General features: G+C 34.9%; 3 protein-coding genes and 1 non-coding gene across 4 annotated transcripts; 2 read left to right on the forward strand and 2 right to left on the reverse strand.

The window, feature by feature from the left end:
- Window positions 1-330, reverse strand: LOC107871524 (protein PELPK2-like). The gene has a single exon (XM_016718475.1). It carries the CDS (start codon window positions 328-330, stop codon window positions 1-3), a length of 330 nt encoding a protein of 109 aa, XP_016573961.1.
- Window positions 331-5,764: 5,434 nt separating this feature from the next.
- On the forward strand, window positions 5,765-6,094 carry LOC107871527 (protein PELPK2-like). The gene has a single exon (XM_016718477.1). The coding sequence runs from the start codon at window positions 5,765-5,767 to the stop codon at window positions 6,092-6,094; it is 330 nt and encodes a 109-aa protein (XP_016573963.1).
- Window positions 6,095-7,417: 1,323 nt separating this feature from the next.
- TRNAS-GCU lies at window positions 7,418-7,499 on the forward strand. Its single transcript has one exon. It is a non-coding gene; the product is annotated as a tRNA-Ser (tRNA).
- Window positions 7,500-8,693: 1,194 nt separating this feature from the next.
- On the reverse strand, window positions 8,694-18,051 carry LOC107870147 (ATP-dependent 6-phosphofructokinase 5, chloroplastic). Its single transcript, XM_016716580.2, has 13 exons — window positions 17,543-18,051; window positions 15,438-15,528; window positions 14,140-14,213; window positions 13,449-13,560; window positions 13,239-13,334; window positions 12,953-13,054; window positions 12,768-12,842; window positions 12,259-12,399; window positions 11,601-11,717; window positions 11,374-11,478; window positions 10,694-10,774; window positions 9,555-9,683; window positions 8,694-9,300 (listed from the first exon to the last, which is right to left on the reverse strand). Exons 1-13 carry the CDS (start codon window positions 17,854-17,856, stop codon window positions 9,133-9,135), a joined length of 1,605 nt encoding a protein of 534 aa, XP_016572066.1. The 5' UTR covers window positions 17,857-18,051; the 3' UTR covers window positions 8,694-9,132.
- Window positions 18,052-20,418: the final 2,367 nt, after the last annotated feature.

Consider the following 20,418-nt stretch of genomic DNA (forward strand, 5'->3'; position numbering starts at 1 on the left):
TTAGTTGGATGGAGGAGGTGAAAGTGGAAGAATCATGTTTGGAAGTGATGGCATGTTGGGAAGAGGATTCATGGAAGGCATTGGAGGCAGTGTCATTTTAGGGATAGAGGGTAATGTAGGCAAAGATGATACACTTGGCAATGGTGGCAATGTTGTAGGCAAGCTGGGAATATTGGGCAGTTGTGGCATTGTTGGTTGAGGCAGTGATGGGATTGTTGGCATGTTAGGAAGTTGAAGTAGGCTACGAACAGCATGACTTGTCGATATGCTTGAAAAGAGCGATAATGCTATGATAGTGAAGACGACTGAGCAGTTGATGGAAGTAGCCATTGTGAATTTGCTCTAAAATTGCTTTGTTTTCACAGGGATATTAAGTTGTGTTTTGATTTGAGTTGAGACTGATCATTTACTGAAGGTGTATATATATATAGGTGAGATGTTGGTGAAGAAGCATAAGCTCTAAATTCTAAATACTCTATTGTTATGTTAGTTAATCTTCCTGAACAATATTGGTTTGCGGAACATTCACCAACTTTCGAGTCAATAAATTTTCTAAGACTAGTTATGTATAGATGGAATTTGGATCACCCAATTTGGTGGTCAATTGAGTAGTCGGAGCATACTAGCCAGACTAATACTGATTCACATCATGTAGGACTCACTAAGTGGGAGCGCTCCCTTCCTAGATTTTGTTTGTTCCATAACTCGAACCTGAAACATTTGGTTAAAGGTGAAAGGATCCCAATCAACCAATTACACCCTTGTTCGTCGATCCTTCTTTTGTTGTTCAACTACCAACTAGGAGATGTTTGCTTGCCTAATATATATGATGACTAATGAATGTACTCAACAATATCCTGGAGTTTATCATATTCGTTATACAATCAGAAGGCAACCAAGTCTAGGGAAGAGTCTTTTTTCACATGGACCGATCGTTATTGTCAGTTGAACATTCCAAATTTACAAAATGACAATCTAAATACCATCAAAATTTATTTGTCATGTTAGCTTTGGGTGTCCACGAGACACGGTGAAAATTAATTGAGGTATCTAGATGTGCATTCTCAGAGTTAAAGAGTGTTTAGTTGTCAAATCCTTATTCACATGGCATTTAGGAATTGATATTCCAGGAGAACATAAGTAGCAAAGTCAAATAAAATATAAGATATGACTTTATCAATTAGTGATGAAATAATGTAAACCAAATATGGTTGATCCAAACTTCATATATGTATAACTACTTCAAAAGTTGCTACATATTGTTCCTCAAACCAACATTGAGGAAGGTTAACTACCAACAAATTAGTTAAAGAGCCTAGGTGCTTCCCTCAAGAACTTTGCCTATATATACACTCTTTATCTATAATCAAATCTCATCTGAAAGTAAACTGAAAACACAACTTTCCTTGTTGAAGCATAGCAATCTAGATCAAATTGACACAATGGTGCCTTCCAACACTTGCTCAATCCTCTTCGTTATCATACCATTATCGTCCTTATCAAGCATCACCACAAGCCATGCTGCCCGCGGCCTACTGCAACTTCCCAGCTTGCCTAAGATCCCGTCATTACCTCAGCCAACAATGCCACAACTGCCTAAAATTCCCAACTTGCCCACAGCATTGCCACCATTACCAAGTACTATTGCATCTTTGCTAACATTTCCAACAACTAATACACCATTGCCATCTTTGCCTACGTTGCCCTCTGTCCCGAAGATGACTCTGCCACCATTGCCCGCGAATCCTCTACCCAACATGCCATCACTTCCAAACATTCCTACACTTTCACCCCCTCCATCCAACTAAATCACGCGGCTTCTAACATTTTATCTGTGCTCTTGCTCTTCCTTTTTCTTTTATAACTTGTCTTCTTAATGTTTTTGATTTTGTAACGATGACATTTTATCATTTATACTCAATCTATGAGTGTTGTGTGTTTGATTATCCAGAAATAAACTTTACATTCACTTCAAGTAGTAATATTCATCAAATGATAGACATCATCACCAACGCAAACCAGTAACGTGCATTACGTGTGTGCACTTTACTTGTTCCATTCACTTTCACGTAAAATTTGATTTTGGCTAAGTAATGCCTCCTCATACTTGAGTGAGAATAGTCTTTATTTGTCAAATGACATTTGTGGGTCCCATGTTATTTCTTGAAAGTGAAATTAGTGCTACTCCCTCGGTTTGTTATACATGTTTGAACAAATTGGATCACAAACATATATATTAGTTAACAACTATTATTTTCTTTTAAAATCTACTTATTGATGGTAGAAAAGGGAGTAAAGGCATGCATATTGCTTAACTAGATTGTATAAAAGGCTTGCCAAATTTCTTCTTTTTGTTTTTCTGCAATCAACTGGCATGTCATTTAGGTAAATAGAAAATCACGTCAGCTGATTTGTTCACTGTTGGATCGGACTGAAATTTCAATCGATTGTTCCTAACATCTTGGTGTTTGATATGAACGGTAGAGATTGAATTTGGAGGTCCACATACATATATCCAGGAAAATGTTGAACAGGAAAACAACTTACTTAATTATGTAGCTCTATATAATTACGCAAGTGACATTGCAAAATTTTGGAGGATTTTAGTAGCACAATTGGTGAGGGTTTGATTCCCCACCTTGTAATCTCTTGCCTCGTTTTTCCCTTCCCCTGCCCTCGATGTAATAAAAATATATTTTAAAAAATGACGTTGCAAAATCTTCAAAATAAGTGATGTTAAGTTTTCACATATTTTATTAAGCTTTTGTCTCATATTTTATGTAACATATGTTTGAGTTACCATTAGTTTCAACTCACTCTTAATTCTCCAAAGTGAAATTCCATTTGATTGTAGTACAATAGTTATGATTCAAAAGTATATGTATGTATGTATGTGTGTATGTATGTATGTTGATCTTCGCTTATCAAGAACATATATTGGACAAATACACACTAATCAGTAGTAGACGTACTCTTTATTTATTTAACATAAATGACAATCATTGTATAGGATTCAAGAACCTATAACATGATACATTACATCGTTAAGAATCACATAAAACGTTTAAAAACTTTATTCTTCAGAGAAACACGCGATAGAGAGACCAATCTGTTAAGACAGGTAAAGATCACGCGGTTGGAAGCCACAAGATTAGTTGGATGGAGGAGGTGATCGTGTAGGAATGGTTGGAACTGATGGCGTGTTAGGCAGAGGATTCACCGATGGTTTTGATGGCAAAGTCATCTTCGGAACAGAGGTCAATGCGGGCAAAGATGAAACACTACTTGGCAACAATGGCAATGGGGGGATCTTTGGCAAGTTGGGAATAGGAGGCAATTGTGGTAGTGTTGGCAGAGGCAATGACGGGATGTTAGGCAAGTTGGGAAGTTGTAGTAAGCCGCGAGCAGCTTAACTTGTCGATATGCTTGATAAGGACAATAATGCTATGATCACGAAGAGGATTGAGCAATTGCTATAAGAAGCCATTGTGTTGACAATTTGATCAATTGCTAATTTGTTTCGCGAAAATTATGCTAGCAATGGAAGTTGTAAGTTCTGTTTCAATGTGAATGAGTTTGATCATTTACTAAAGAGTACATATAGGGAAAGTCGTCGAAAAACTAGCAGGATTATATGAAATATGTGTGGTGAAGATGCATGACAACTCTATTACTAATTGTTAAGTTCACTTTCCTAAATGTTGGGCACAACTCTTAAGATGGAAATAGTTATGTTTGGTTCACCTTCCTAAATGTTTGGATCAACCATATTTGATTAACTATCTACTCATGTACCAATCAAAGAAATCGGTTCTTACTACTTCCTCTGTTCCAATTTATGTGATTCTATACTTCCCTTAATTGATTTATAACTACACAAATGTTGATGACTTGCTTTGCACCATTGCCCAACATGCCCAAATGCTCTGTAGTCCCGAAACTGACTCTGCCACCATTGCCCAACATGCCATCACTTCCCAACATGATTCCTACACGTTCACCTCCTCCATCCAACTAATCTTGCAGCTTCCAACCGCGTGATCTTTACCTCTCTTACCCTACTGCCCCCTATCGCATGATATTTTCTTCTTTTGGTCTTCTTTTATGTGATCTTGACGATGTAATGTATCATTTATACTCTTGTGAGTGCTATACATTGATTGTAATTTGTTTTAAATCCAATGCCGTGTCTATTACTGATTCATCTATACTTGCCCAATATATTTTCCTGATATGAGAACATCAACATACGTACATTATTTTGAACAAATTTGATCATAACAGCTAGTGTTTTGTACTTTGACAAGGTCGATTTTAGTAGAACTGTGGCATACAACTTATAAACTGTTGAACATATTGCAATGTTAATAAAGATTTAACCTAACTTTAGAAAGTCACACTGAAAGATATTACAAAATAAATAGGCACAATACGTAAACAAACACTCAAAGTTGGTTTCAACTGGCAAGTAAGTACTCTAACAACTAAACACTCCAAATCATTCTCACTGCGTTTTGTACATCCGATGTTGATGTGACAAATTTTGGAGGTGTATCGAGATCATTTTGTTAGTTGGTAATGTTCAATTGACACAGCGGAGACGAGTTGAGGCATCTAATATGCACTCCAAAAGTTGAAGTACTTGCCACGTAATTGTTGTTATTAGAATACTTTCAAGAAGGGTAAAAACTTATCCGTTCCGGTTGTTTACACTAAACTGGTGAATGTATGATATGTGTGGGGATATACACAACTATCACTTAATCATGATTAACTAATGTATACTTTCACTTCATTAAATCGCTTAATTACGGTAAATTGCGTTGGTATGGCGTAAGCCTTTTGTTCGATATTTTTGGTGTGAATCAATAGAGTTTTTGATTAAGAAACTTTTCTCTACAAAATTATATTGGAAAGCAGTATAATTTCAGTGAATTAGCTTAGATTCCTCAAAAAGTAATTGAATGATCATATAAATTGATTTGGTAAATACTTATTTGTAATCATGTTTACACCTAATTAGACGATTAACCTTAAGAATCAAACAATGTAAGTGAAAATTCATAGCCCTAAAGCGTTAAAAGTGTATATGCAAGACATATGTCATACATTCATTAATTTGATATAAACACTCGATACATACAGATTTCCCCCCTATACTTGGTTGCCTATTAATTGTTTAACCAAATGTGTTTCACAATATTGTTGAGCTGATTAGTTATTTGACCATAATATATTAGGCACGAAAACATATCTCCTAGGTAGTTGAACAACATTGGAAGGATCAACAAACAACAGTCCTATAGAAGAAACTATTAGCAAAAATTTTTAAAAAAAATAAACAATAAACAAGTTCATGAGTTTACTTTCACCCTTAACCAAAGTTTCAGGTTCGGGAATAAAGAAACCCTCAGAAGGAAGCGCTCCCCTTAACAAGTCCTACACGACGTGAATCTGGATTAGTCTAGCTAGATTATTCCAAATACTCAGTTGTCCACCAAATATGGTTGATCCAAATTTCACCAATGCATAACTACTCTTAGAAAGTTGGTGCATGTTCCTCAAACCAACATTAGTCACGAAAATTAACTAACAATAGATCTAGAGTATTTAGAATTTTAAACGTATGCTTCTTCACCAAATCTTTGTAGTCCCTCAAAAAACTTTCCCTATATATACCTTTAGTAAATGATCAATCTCAAATAAAATCAAAACACAACTTAATTTCCTAGTGAAAACAAAGCAATTTTAGAGCAAATTAACAATGGCTACTTCCATCAACTGCTCAATTGTCTTCGCGATCATAGCATTATCGCTCTTTTCAAGCATATCGACAAGTCATGCTGCTCGTAGCCTACTTCAACTTCCTAACCTGCCAACAATCCCATCACTGCCTCAACCAACAATGCCACAACTACCCAATATTCCCAACTTGCCTACAACATTGCCACCATTGCCAAGTGTATCATCTTTGCCTACATTGCCTTCTATCCCCAAAATGACACTGCCTCCAATGCCTTCCATCAATCCTCTTCCCAACATGCCATCAATTCCAAACATTATTCCTACACTTTCACCTCCTCCATCCAACTAATAACTATCATCTTGCTGCTCCATCCTACTATATTAGTCGTCGTTTTATGTACCTTAGTTGTTGTATCGTTTTTTTGGGAATACACTGGATATGTTGTTGTTGTTGTTTTATGTTTTGATTGTGAAATGAGAGTTTTATGTAATATTTCTGTTGCAACTAATTATTTATGTGTGTTTTGTATATCATTATTAAGCTCCTTAATTCAATGTCTAGTATGTATATACTAGAGGTAGTTTCTGGTTAGATGCGACTCAACAAAATTGGTAGCCTAATGTTAAACTATATTAAGAGGTCTCTTAAATCTATTTCATAAAAATCATACAATAATAAGACACAAATTTTACATAGGCATAACAACTACAACACTAAGATATTTTTACCCTTAGTCATCAAATAAAAAACTCATGGAACATTAAAAAATGTATACGCCTTTCAACATTTTTGGTATCACTTTGCTTTTGAATGTTTTAATCGATTTTATTTTCTTTATTATTCAAATTTTGAAATTTATTAACGAGAGTGTACTGTCAAGGGTTGTGGTGAGTCAGTAAGTACCTAGTTATCCTTAATTAAAGGTCTTCATAGATGAATCCATGATTTGAATTTTGGATTCTTAACTTCTAGGATAACAACCTCAAGTGTTAGTAACTAGATTCTGAATTTGATCTATATATCAAAGTTATTGGGTTCGGCCAAACTACTAAAAAATCGTAAAATCGAGGTAGAAATCTCTAGACATTCCCCCAGGCGTAAAAACGGTTATTGACAAAACTTAACGATTAAGCAGGGAAAATAATAAGAATAGAAGAAGTGTCTTGCCTCCAACAATTCAGCATTTGAACTCGTTGGCTAATCCCTATAGGCTAGAGGGAGACCATGACTGCACGAGCCAAATGAACTAGCTCTTCCGTGTCTGCCAAACTTTACGATGGAGGGTGTTCAATTCGAGTATTGAATATGTTAAAACCAACCTCCATTTAGAAAGGTCTCAAGCTCAAGCCTAGGAATATAATCATCATATTTGACAGTATCTGGACTTTATCCGCCACGTGAGAGGCGGAGCCACCTTATATTATGCCTAGGGGGTTCGAACCCCCTTCCACGGAAAATTATACTATTTATACATGATTAAAATTATATTTTATGTATATATAGACGATGTTGAACCCCTTCGACTAGTTCCGTGTAGTTACTTTTTTTTAATTTTGAATCCCCTTATTGAAAATTCTGGCAAAGAAACTTTGACAATTAGTAGCTACAAAAATTCTGGCAAAGAAAACTTTAACAATTAGTAGCTACAGTTAGCAAGACGTAGCAGCAATAGTCGCTTTGGCCGAGTGGTTAAGGCGTGTGCCTGCTAAGTACATGGGGTTTCCCCGCGAGAGTTCGAATCTCTCAGGCGACGATTACGTTTTTTCACTTTTCGTTTTTTAAAAAAAATATATATATATATATATATCTGAAAAAGAATTCCCAAATATAAAAAACTTGGTTTAGTTTTTATTTTGAATTATTGATTGATATTTATAATTACTAGGTCTTCACCATCCATTGGAAATATCGCGAGATAGATCCAACGTTATAGTTTAGGTTCGGCAGATTTCAATAATTGGCTCAACATATGATCAAACTTCATTTGCTATTTTATCTAGAATACATTAAGCAAACAGGATTGCAATCTAAATTCTTGAACTCAATATTCTAGATTCGGATTACGGAGGACATGACCCTTGACGGGAAGATATGGAGGACTCAGATTAGGGTAAAGGGTTAGTGGGTAGAAGTTCAGCCGTTATAGTAGGGAAGAGTGCTTTCTTTGTGTCTGCGCCTAGAGTTTCTTATCCATGATGTGTCAGTGATGTATATGATTTTGGATAGATAGTTTATAATAGTACCTTGTGAGTGTCTTATTTTCTTTAGTACCTAGAAGTGTGTTATACTGTTATTTCATCTTGTTGTATGCTTTTGTGTTTTTTGTTTGTTATACTGTCATATGTACTGAGCCGAGGGCCTATCGGAAACAGCCTCCCTACTTCATCTGAAGTAGTGGTATGAACTGCGTACACTTAAACCTCCCCAGACCCCATTTTATGGAAATACAATGGGTATGTTGTTGTAATATTCTAGATTCGCCAATGATGGTTAACAACATTAATCCTTGTCATTACTTAACAACATTGGTGTTCGACCAGTCTTAATGCCCTTGTAAACTTAACAAGAAACCGTCAAGACATGAATATAAAGCTACCATTCACCTTGCAAGTTGATCCTAGAAGACTTAACCTCGTAGCTCACTTAGATCAATCAATTCAAGCATTGACAAACCCGTCCTCCTGTTTCATGAATCAAAAGGCATATTATTTGCATGCACTAGAACTTCCATATGTATTAGACCAATCCAAACTAAGATAATCTCAGATGCCATTGATACTTGGCCAACGACAACAACAACATACCCAGTGTAGTCCCACAGTGGGGTCTGGAGAGGGCAGAGTGTCCTCAGACCTTAAAACCTGCCCCTTAAAGGTAGATAAGTTGTTTCCGATAGACCACTGATACTTCACCAAAGATAATAAACTCATCACTACTGAATAGCATGGAAATATAACAGACATTTTTCTTCAATTTCTGAATAATATAACAATCACATTCAGTGCCCAGTATATTCTTGAATGTACATACAAGAATTCAGTTTTCTCATATCATAAATTATTGAATAGTTCTATAGAACAAGGAGTGAATTCCATATGAATGAACATAACTGATGCTATACCGTTAACATACCTTTACAGAATGTGAGGAACAAGTGAAAACGCCACTCTTAATCTCGGTCGAAGCTTCATTTATAAATACGCCCGTCGGAACTGGCATCAAAACAATGTATTCCGAGCAAAAAAAACTGGAAAGATCCTATTTTCCATGTTATTTCTTGAACAAATGGAACAGACAAAGCCGTACGCCTTATCAATTTGGCTCCCTGCTTATCTAATTTACATTACGATAGACATCATGAAGTATAAATTAAGTAGTGTCCTGATTCAAATAAAATCTGGCTGGCCTGTGGATGTCAAGCAACGATGCCACATGCGACTGTTAGGGTCGACCACCCTGGGTTTAGAGATGACTTCTGGAATTGGAAAGTAGACATAATGAGTGTTGCATATACCCACTGTGATACCACTATATCCAGCAAATGCACCGTGAACCTGTCAAAATGAAGCATGTGTATCAAATATATAAATGGTTGAATAATGTCACAATCACGGGAAATGCAATCTAATTCCAGATTAAGTTCGGAGAAAATCTTGTCCCATAGAGTAATGAGGATTCTACGAGAAGCAAGTCGTGATTGTGAAGCTCATCCCAATATTATGAGTTCGGTCGTGAACCACTCGTATATATTATTTGCCTTAGTTTTATGATACTTTGGATAATCAGTAAGTGAACATGGAGGACTTACAGCATTTTGCCCAAGTACCGTGCACAGAATACCATCTGAAGCATTTGCGCGGCATGCACGGATCATGTAAGTAGGATCAATGTATTTAACATCAGCTGTCTCTCCGAGCTCCTTGAAGTACTTTTTAACCTATCAGAGAGCAAGCAGATTATCATGAATTCTCATAATTAAACCAACAAGAAAGTGAGCCATGAGCCTTCATTCGCAAGGAAATTTCTACTGCCAGGTACGGTGCTTTAAGAATCAATCAATCGACTACACCTCACAAATTAGTTGGCGGTCGTATACAGATGTTGTATTAGCTTATTCCCGATAGCATTCAGTGGATTTATAATGACTTGACTATTTTTACACTGATGGTCAACCTACCACAATGCTCCTTTATCCTAGTTTGAGACCGACTGTGAATTGTGAAGCTCATATAGGCAGAGCTAAAGAGAGACAGCGATAATAACAACTACATACCCAGTGCAATCCCACGAGTAGGGTCTGGGGAGGGTAGAGTGCACGCTTACCTTACCCTACCTCGTGGAGATAGAGAGGTCGGTTCAGAAAAACCCTAGGCTCAAGTGCAGCAAAAAGGAGACAAAGTGATGATGACCGAAGCAGTTAAAAACTGACGGAAGATATCCCCATTTATTGAACAGAGCAAGGACAGCAGTCATAGAAGTTCAATATGCAATTACGGGTCATTCTTAATGAATTGGTATTCAGGCAAGTGTTTTCTTCTTTGAATGCCGGATCAAAAGTTTCAAGATTCTCAGGTGCAATACAAGAGACCACACAGAGTTATATATCCAGCTAAAAGGCTCTTCAACGACTCCACAAAAAATCTCAAAAAGATTCATGATCCAAATGAAAGACGGCCTTGAGCAACAGATGCATGAAAAAGAATTATGAAAGATCACCAATGCAACGTTAAATAGAGCACCACATGCCTTGTGCTCATATTAGGACTAAGATACTAGGTACCACTTAGAAGTAAAATATTGCGAAGTAACTAGAATTTCTCTTAAGAAAAGAGACGAACGGAATGAAATCCTCAAGATGACAAACGGTTGTGCACTTAACATGCATTGTGAATATTTAAGGTGTACCTAGCAACATTCTCGCAAAGATAATTCTGAGAAGCCACTAACCTCTTGTTGCAAATAAACACCAAAGTCTCCAAGTACAGCATTTCCAGATGCATCTTTTGCGTTGGTTTTCTCAAGGAAACCCTGCATGAAGGTTTCGCCGGAAGTTAAGTTTTGTAAAAAATCAGAAACTGGTCCATCTGTTTTCATTACTATAGTTTGCAAACAATAGATTGCGATAAAGTAACCAAAAACTGTAATCCTCTAAGTGACCTTTGAGTTTTGCCTAGTATAGAGACAACATTGAACTTGAACAAAAAGTAAAAAAAAAAATATCTACTATGTAAATAAAAATCAACATGCATGGGCAAGCATGATAATTACTATTCCTATATTGAGTTCTCAACTAAAATAGTGCCTTAAAGTTAGGCAGAAGGTTAATTATGAAGCGCAAGGCAGAAGGTTAATTATGAAGCGCAATTTACTGCTGTCGCGTGCTTTAACTATAGCTGTGACGCGTTGTACGTGCTAGTTTCTTTAGTTTTATAGAGATTGCTTTCAGGTTCTGTTAGTTGGGCAAAAAATCTCATGTATAACAAACTTATAAGACTATAGGCGCTCGTCCCAACACAATTCAGATGAAAATAAACTGAGCCCAAACCTAAGGGACCTTTTCGGTTAAAAAAGAACTCATCTAATGCTGCATCCAAACACAGCACAACCATGATTATGACGTAACTAACCTGCCCAGCTCCCTCTGCTGCACAGACCACAGCTGATCCCTTTGTCTCGAGCAGATATTTTAGATGTCTCAATACACCATGCGGTCCATGCAAATTAAAAGGCACCTAAAATATGAAATAAGATATGATCTTAATGAGAAACTCATCGTAAAAGCAATACATACCATCAGATAATTTCCTTTTTTTTTTTAATAAAGTGCATAAAATCTAATAGATATCAGTCGTACCTCCGGAATCAAGCATATGTCTATTTGTCCGCTAGCTAGGGAAGCTTGCATAGCTATAAATCCACTACTACGGCCCATCAACTTCACAATTCCAATACCACGATATGCACTGTGCGCCTGCAAAAGAACAAAAAAGAAACTTCATTTAAAGCTGATTGCATGGAAGAAATATGATGTATAACAACTGTAATTGAGGAAAACGTAAATACGCACTTCTCTTCTGGAAATCAATCCTTAATGAGATAACTTTTGAAGATGAGATAACTTTTGAAGATATAAGTTTAAAGGAGAATAAGAAATACTCGAGAAAACAAACTCGAAGTCCAATAAAGAAAGGGAAAAAACTAGTCACGGATCACAAGGAACTTCCCCAAAAAAGAAGGAAAAAGAAAGTTCGGAGATTCTGTGAAACAAGGAGTTCTTGTAAGAAAATCACGACAACGTAACCACACTGAGACAAATTCACAGAAGAGAAGTTGATGAGATTGTCTACGGAATTCCTTCTCAAAAGAGATTATCGATTGAAAAAAGTCAGAAGGAGGTCCAGCAAACTGAGGAAGCAAAGTATAGGAGTCGTTTGATAGAAACATTGAAAGCTTTTCCTACCAGTGAATAGATCATAGAAGAAAGGATGAAATTGTAGTAGATCATATAGTACCTCAATGTAAGCAGAATTAATAGCTCTCTGTGCTTCTTCAACAGCAGTATCAAAACCAAATGTCTTATCCATAAGCATAATATCATTGTCTATGGTTTTTGGCACACCAACTACAGCCACCTTTATACGTCTTTTCCGGCACTGTACATCCAGTAGACAATCAAATTAGGATTTCTAACAATAGCAGAAAGACTTAATGTTATTAAACACTCAACAACCAAGAATATTACGTAGAAACTAACTAATAGACTTTATCCATGCTCATCTGAAATATTTCTTTCTTCAATTTCCGGAAAAACTTTAAATTCAACGCATAAGTTTCTATGGACGAGGCACATTCACTCTACTTTTCTAATGGAGACACTAGAGAAAATCACTTATTGTCGATTCACTTCTCTATACCGCCTCCAACTACACACCATACCTCATATAACCAGAGAACAATAGTCAACAATGCATATTGGTCTAAAAGAGCACCCCATATGAATATAGAGACCGGGCATAATAACCTCATCGTGAATTGCATTTGCACCAGCATGTGTACCATTTCCTCCCAATACAAAGAGCATGTTGATTCCTCCTTCCTGACAATAGTAAAAGAAGTGAATCTCAGATAAACCTAGCGAAATAATCTCTCATGCGACGATCGAAGCAAGCTATATGATTGCAGTAGACGAGAAAGTCAGTTAAGTACCTGGATGCTGTCCACTATGTCACTAACTTTAGGTCCTCCACGTGATACTCCCAGCAAGCTTCCTCCCGAAAGATGAACATTTTGCACTACTTTCCGGGATAACTAAGAACAAAGCAGGAGGGAAAAAATCAGTAAAATACTTAAATCTCATTAAAAGGAAATTCATTTATCGTAGAGTAATACCTTATCAGTAACGACCGTTTGGAGATCAAAGTTAAGCTTTTGCATTTAAGAAGTTAAATTTTAAGATGCATTTGGACAGTGAAGAAGAGTTAAAGTAACTTACTGGCATTTCAGCTAAATCTTCTTCCGAAAACCCACGATATCCAAAAGGAATTCCCACAATTCGCGTCACTCCATATATCTCAAGGGTGATTACTATCTGCATCATGTGAAAACACATAAAGGATGAAGAACAACACCAGTGCGGAAGCAAGCAACTACATACGTGAGAAAATAAAAGAATCAAAAGTAAACAACAATAATAAGCTAATACCTGTCGAATAACATCATTAAGTCCGGGGCAAAGTCCACCACAAGTTACAATCGCTGCTTTCACCTCTTCTGGCTTGAAATATATTTTCTCTCGAGGACCAGCACGGTGAACCCTGAAAACAATTGGTTCCATATTTATGCTATGTGTTAAAGCTCTTACCAATTTTAAAAGTTGGGCACAAAATTATTGTATCTACACCCTGAGTCACAATTCTTACAAGGCAATCAAAACTCTTCTACTCGATGTTCAGTAATTCTATACCAAAACAAACACTTATAAGGACCTAACTTTGTTCCGCATCACAATTTCCCCGAATCCCAATAATAGAAAGCTTGTAAATTCCAAAACACTCTCCTCGTCATTTGAGTAACTCTTTTAACATCTCACTATCTAGTTTTATTTCTATCAGATATGAGAAAGGAAATATCGAACTTAGACGATGGCAAGGAAATGGAAAGCGGCAAGTTGGTTATTGACGGTCTGGATAGTGGAGAAATCAACATAGATAGAGGAATTCAATTTGTGACAATAGGGAGAGGGAGCTCGTAGATGCAGAAAACTTAATTAGTAATCTAGAATTATTTTGTCAATCTATACACGTGCATTGCATTATGAAAGGCTTATGCCTGAATAAAAGGAGGTGAGAGTGGTTCAAGCAACTCTTTAAAGTAAAAAAGTTGAAGAACTTTACCATTGCTCTACCCATGAACAATTGGAATCAATGCACTCGGCACCAGCAGATGTCGCGGAGGAATAATTAATTACCTGAAATGTAAATTGCTTACTTAGATCAAGTAGAATTAAATAATACGAGTGGACTTGGAGGAAATAGAACAAAAAGACAAAAGACAGCAATCGTTTACTTTTACATCAGCAGATGACAAAATCAAATAGCTACTTGCTTAACTACTTTGTCCATTCCAAAGATAGTGCTATTACACTTCCCGGGAGTCAAACCAGCTTTTGACTAAGATATCAAATATATACTGTTAACTATTTTGAAATGAGACAGGCTGCAACTTTAATTTTTATCAAATCGTATCTAAAAGATCAAAATTTTAGACGAATCAAAATAAATTGATCCTTGATTCACGAAAAGCCTATCAACTTCGGAAAGTACCATTGTAAGCAAGGAATATACTTCGAGCTCTTAATTAATAATAGGAGAAAAAGATACTTGCGAATCAACACTCGACTTTTTGGCATTTTGAACTGCCTACCTACTTTCCATCAAAATGATCCACACGAGATGGAGGCGTTTTTTCCCCAGTAGAGAAAGAATTCACTATCGAAGACTTGACATAAAAGTGAATCAAATAGTTAAAAACACCCGCTCCAACTGAAAGGATACTATATATATATATATATATATATATATATATATATATATATATATTAGTGCCTGACTATTTAATCTATCTATCTATGTCAAGGAAGAACAAGGAATCATAGTACCGGAGGCAATTTACTAGGACGTTCTGTTTTCTGTCCCAAGTTGAAAGCTACATTAATACGAGGTCTGAGCTTTTCCACATTTGTATTAAAGACAATAACAACGCAGTTGCCAATCAGTGCTCAGGAAGTCGATGTACCACACAATAATCGACTATAAATACATGTTTTTTTACTTTAAGTCCATTACCTCAAGAAAATGTTACATGCACTAATTTAAAGATACATACCCCATATGAGTATTCATAAATATATGGTATGGGTAGTGTTGTTTTTGGTAATTAAATGTATTTCGAAGAATCCACACAAGGTACTCATACACATGAGGCTCCCCCTGCCCAACTCACCCTTGAAACAAGAATCTCATCAACTTCGCACGTGATTTCTAAGAAAGGTATATTTTCCCATTTTGGCAAGACGTGGTAGATCAGAATGACATCTGTCCTAGACAAAGATGCATACCACTTTTTACCGTCGTAATCAACAGGAAACTGAATTCGGTTAGTGAAAAGCTATGCAAAATTAGTAGGGGCTTACTTTAAGAAGTACTCTGTCATTATTATTAATGTAGCCGTGCCATTTTTCATCTGAGGGGTAACCTTCTGCAAACTTTTCGGTTATTGGAGTCCTGTAACAAGAATGATGCATTAAAGTTAGTAAAATGATATGATACTCTGCAAAGTATTAGCCAATTATATATATATAACTTTCCCACTCATTGAATTATTCAAGGTTTTAAACTTTCATATAATATTTGGTCCAACTAAACTTCACTGTTCATATTTACTATATACTATGTTTTTCAATCTTGAATGGCATCTCTCTTTTTTTTCAAAAATCAGATGATCTGCTGCAGCTGCTCAAGTTAAAGTATTAAACTTTATGTCCAGTTAACTACATTATGCAAAAGACGGACGGAATATCAATATAACACCTTAGTATCAAATTTAAACTGAACACTTGACTCCTATTTAAAGCAGAAAGCGGAAAGCTATGAAACGCTGTTGGGGAACATCTAGACACCTCAACTCAACTCGTCTCCACTTTGTCAGTTGAACACTCCAACTTACAAAATGATCATCTAGACAACTCCAAAATTTATGTGTCTCGTCAGCACCGGGTGTCTATGGAACACGTGAGCACAATGATTTGGAGTGTTTAGTTTCTAGTTGAGACCAAGTTTGAGGTGTCTAGATGTGCACTCTCAAATTTGGAGAGCAATATCAAATTAAAATTCCTACAAGTTTCTATAGCTTTTCAATAAAGAAATCTAAACACTTCATTTAACAAGTTCAAAAAGGACAGTTCTTTAACAAAGCATTAACCTCATTTAAGACAGAAAGTGGAAGGAAACGAAATGACTGGAACATCTAGACACCTCATCTCGTCTATACTATGTTAGGTGAAAACTCCAACTTACAAAATGATTATCAAGATACCTCCAAATTGTATATGCCACATTTGCATCAAGTGTCCACGAGACACAGTGGAGACAAGTTGGATCATTTAGTTTCCAGTTGAGATCAAATTAAGGTGTCTTGATATGCACTCTCAAAGTTGAAGGGTGTTATCAGATTCAAATTCCTAGAAGTTTCTATAATTTTTCAACAAATAAATCTAAACACTTCATCATATTTTCAATTAACTACTAATTCAACATGCAGTTAATCCACATAAAAAGATAAAAAGAGAAAACTACTACATCCATTCACTTTTACTTATCACTTTTGGCTTCACAAGAGTTAAACTTCACTTATTTTGGAAGCTAAATTAAATTAGGTCAACTCAACATTTTAAATTTTAAATTTAAATATTCAAAAACTATACAAAAGAATAGTACAAATTACAATTCTTTCTCATATTAATATGACAATTGATCAAAATCTACACAGTTTGACTCTCGAAAAGAAAAACATGACTAGCAAAAGTGCGTATAATGATTGATCAAAGTTTATACAGTTTGACTATCAAAAAGTGAATCGTGACAACTAAAAGTAAACGGAATAAATACACTAAAATTCAAAAAAAGGCAATTATTTAACAAGGACATTACCTTATTTTACTACAGAAAGTACAACGATACAATAAATTTCAATTCTTCTCATATTAACATGATAATTGATCAAAGTACATACAATTTGACTCTCCAAAAGCGAAACGTGAAATGCACAGAGTAAGTACCTAATTTTTTTTTAGAAAAAAACAGTCCTTTTACTAAAATTAACTCTCCAAAAGCGAAACGTGACAAATAAAAAATGCACAGAGTAAGTACCTAATTTTTTTTAAGAAAAAAACAGTTCTTTTACCTCATTTTAAAACAAAAAGTAAAGGAAACATACATTGCAATTCTTACTCCTTACCATTTAACTCTCATGAAGCTAAATGTGACAAGCTAAAAGTAAACGGAGAAAGTAGCAGTACTTTAACAAGTACTCCCTCCGTCCCAAATTACCGTCCCAAATTTTTTAATTTCTCATTTTAATTGTCTTTTTTCATTAATCAACAAGAGATTTACCCGCATTAATTATTTTTTCTTCAAATTAAAATATAAATATCATTTAACAGGATACTTTGGTAAACTAGGCATGATATTAATTATATTTCTTAATTAAGTTGGGACAGAAGTAGTACATTATTGTTACCTCATTTTAAGACAAAAAGTAGAAGGATACGAAACTGCATCATGAAAGACATCGTTAATATGAGGAATACTAAAACGAGCTTCGAATTCTTTCTGATACTTCAACTTCCAATCAGGATCACTAGAATCAATTCCGCCTCCGGCAGTACCAGCTCCAGCAGCATCACCATTTTTCGATACTACTCGAATTCTCAATCTCCGGCAATCCCTATTCAAATTCCGTAAAGTTACGGAAGTTAAAAAGTGATTGTGATTGGTGTTATTAATTGTTTGTAGAATCGCTTTCTGTCCGATCACCGGAGAAAGCGACTCCATTGAAAACAAACTGTGTGTGATTACTGCGTGTAATTACGGTGGAAGATGTATATATATATATATATATATATAGAGAGAGAGAGAGAGAGAGAGAGAGAGAGAAGAGATCGGAGGATTGACGGAGAAAGAGAGAAGTGAAGAGCAAAAAACAGTACTAGTACTTAGTAGTAGAATTTTAGCAGCCAGCTGCAGAAAAGAGAAAATAAAACCAATTAGGAGTATTAATTTTTTTTCTTTTTGGGGGGTTTGACCTTTTTATTTATTTATTTTTCTTGTTTTTGTTTCTAGGTTACAGCCGTCCAAAGTGTGTGTATATTTTTTTAAAAAAGTTTAGCAGATTGATTATTGACTGCCTTTATTTTTTTTTAATTGAATTTAAGCTTTATACATTATCAATGAAAAATATTTTATATTATAAAAAAATTGATTTGTAACTTTCAGTGTTTCATAAAGAATGACCTACTTTAATTTGACACAAAGTTTAAGAAAATAAAGAAACTTTTGAATCTTGTGATCTTAAATTAAAATTGTGTCAAATGTACCAAAATATCATTTAATCTTGTGGTCCTAAACATGTCACGTGGAAAGTTTAAATTAAAGTATTGCAAAAAAAGGGATCATTATTTTTTAAACAGACTAAAAAGAAAAATAGATAATTCTTTTTTAAATGGAGGGAGTATTAGATTACTTAATTTTTTCTTCAGGTATAACACATGCTTTTCTAATTGAATTTAATTTTTGTGCTCTGTGAATTACAAAATATTTTATATTATCAAGTAAATTTGATCTGATATTGTGTTTCTCAATTTTTCCTTTTTCAAATTATGTAAGAAATTGAGTAACATGCAGTATCAGGTCAAGAAATTAAGTAACATGTATTATCAGATCAAGTTTACGTAATAGTGTAGAATATTTTGTACGCTGATAATGGAGAGAAATTAAACTCTTTTTAATTTGATCTTTGAACAATTAAGTAGGTGCATGTTACATAGCAAATTGTGTGAGATGCACAAATTTTATATGTCAAATAGGGTGAGATTTTTCATATACAAAAAATGTGTCTATTTGTCCCCTTTCTTAAGCGATCGTCTTCACTCATTGGCAGAACGTGCATTTAATTTTTTAAGGTTACACTTCCTTTTTTTATAATCTTGGGAAGCGAGAAACTCTCATTCCCTTCTCCTTCTTTAATCTTCCAAGGATGTTCAGGGGAGCCGATTTCGCCTTCGGCTAAAGAGGGAAATTTCTATCGATAAGCGGTACTTTATGATGTTTTAGTGTCTAGTTATACATATCTATCTTACAAAATTGGACGGGGTAGATATAGCTGAAGTAAGTTAAAGGATATGTTTATGTATTATGTCAATTAATTATTTGAAACACTCAAGAAATATAGCTTAGTAATCAACGAGCAAAGCGAGTTAAAAATCATAGGATCTTGAATTAATTAAAATATACATAAACTGACTCGACATTATAATTATCAAAAAATATATATATTCTTTGAGCAAAAGTTATATTGGCATCCCCCTGAATATTCTAATCTATGCTTTGTTGATATAAATATTCTTATTCCTTATCATCATTAGGAGATAAAAATGTTTTTTCAAGTCCTAAAAGCAAACTTTTAATAATAAATCTTATCTATTACGATATATATAAGCTACATATCAACAATTTTACATATTCTACTCCCTTTTCTAACTTTCCATTTGTCAACTTAATTTCATTTTGTAAGAAATAAGAGAGGAAAATATAATAAATTCCACAATGACACTACAAAAAAGATAAAAAAATTTAGCAACCATAAATTCTCTATTTAAACAACAATTTTTTTAATCTCAAATTCAATTTAATGATAAATTAGTAACGAATTATCATAAAATTTTATTAGTTACGAATAATTTAGCGATTTCGTAGTTTATTTTTTTTCTACAATAATAATGATAACAAATTGAGTGTAATCTCATCCATGAAATTAGAAGAGGATAAATTAAAGTATAATAGATTTTACTTTTACTTCTAAAGACGAAGAAGAGTTTATTCAGAATTCAGTATAATCTCATTCATAAGAACTGAAAAAGGGCAGAATTTACGTAAGTTTATATCTCTACCTCGTAGAGATAGAAAGGAGTTTACTCTTTCTTTCTAAACCCCACCCCGACCACTTCCGTTTCAAAAAGGTTGGTATTAGCCAACAAAGAACGGCTAAAGTCAGTGACGGAAGCAGAATTTCTATTAAGGAGGTTCAAACACACAAAGCAAAAAAAAAAAAAAAAAATTAAAAACCTATCGTGAATGGGTCTCAAACCTAAGACCGCGGGGCCCCTCTACATGAAAGTTTGCACCACTTTGCCACTGAACCAAATTTTTTGCTTGTGTCAAAGAGGTTCAATTTAATATATATTCACGTAGAAAAAAAAACTTCATATATACATATACAGTGTAATTATTTTTTGGCAAAGAAGATTCGGATGAACTCTCTGGAGTCCACGTAGCTCCGCCCCCGGCTCAAGATCGAAAAGAACACCCACCCACCCCAAAGAAAAGAAGAATAGTGTT

This window comes from Capsicum annuum, chromosome 5 (genome assembly GCF_002878395.1).
Source record: "Capsicum annuum cultivar UCD-10X-F1 chromosome 5, UCD10Xv1.1, whole genome shotgun sequence".
NCBI classification, from domain to species: domain Eukaryota; kingdom Viridiplantae; phylum Streptophyta; class Magnoliopsida; order Solanales; family Solanaceae; genus Capsicum; species Capsicum annuum.

Coding starts and splice junctions, on each gene's coding strand:
- LOC107871524 (XM_016718475.1), bottom strand. CDS start 330: ATGGCTACTTCCATCAACTGCTCAGTCGTCTTCACTATCATAGCATTA.
- LOC107871527 (XM_016718477.1), top strand. CDS start 5,765: ATGGCTACTTCCATCAACTGCTCAATTGTCTTCGCGATCATAGCATTA.
- LOC107870147 (XM_016716580.2), bottom strand. CDS start 17,856: ATGGAGTCGCTTTCTCCGGTGATCGGACAGAAAGCGATTCTACAAACA. Junction 10,775..11,373: donor CAGCAGAGGGAGCTGGGCAG/GTTAGTTACGTC, acceptor ACCTTCATGCAG/GGTTTCCTTGAGAAAACCAA. Junction 9,684..10,693: donor GTGTTTATTTGCAACAAGAG/GTTAGTGGCTTC, acceptor GCTCTCTGATAG/GTTAAAAAGTACTTCAAGGA.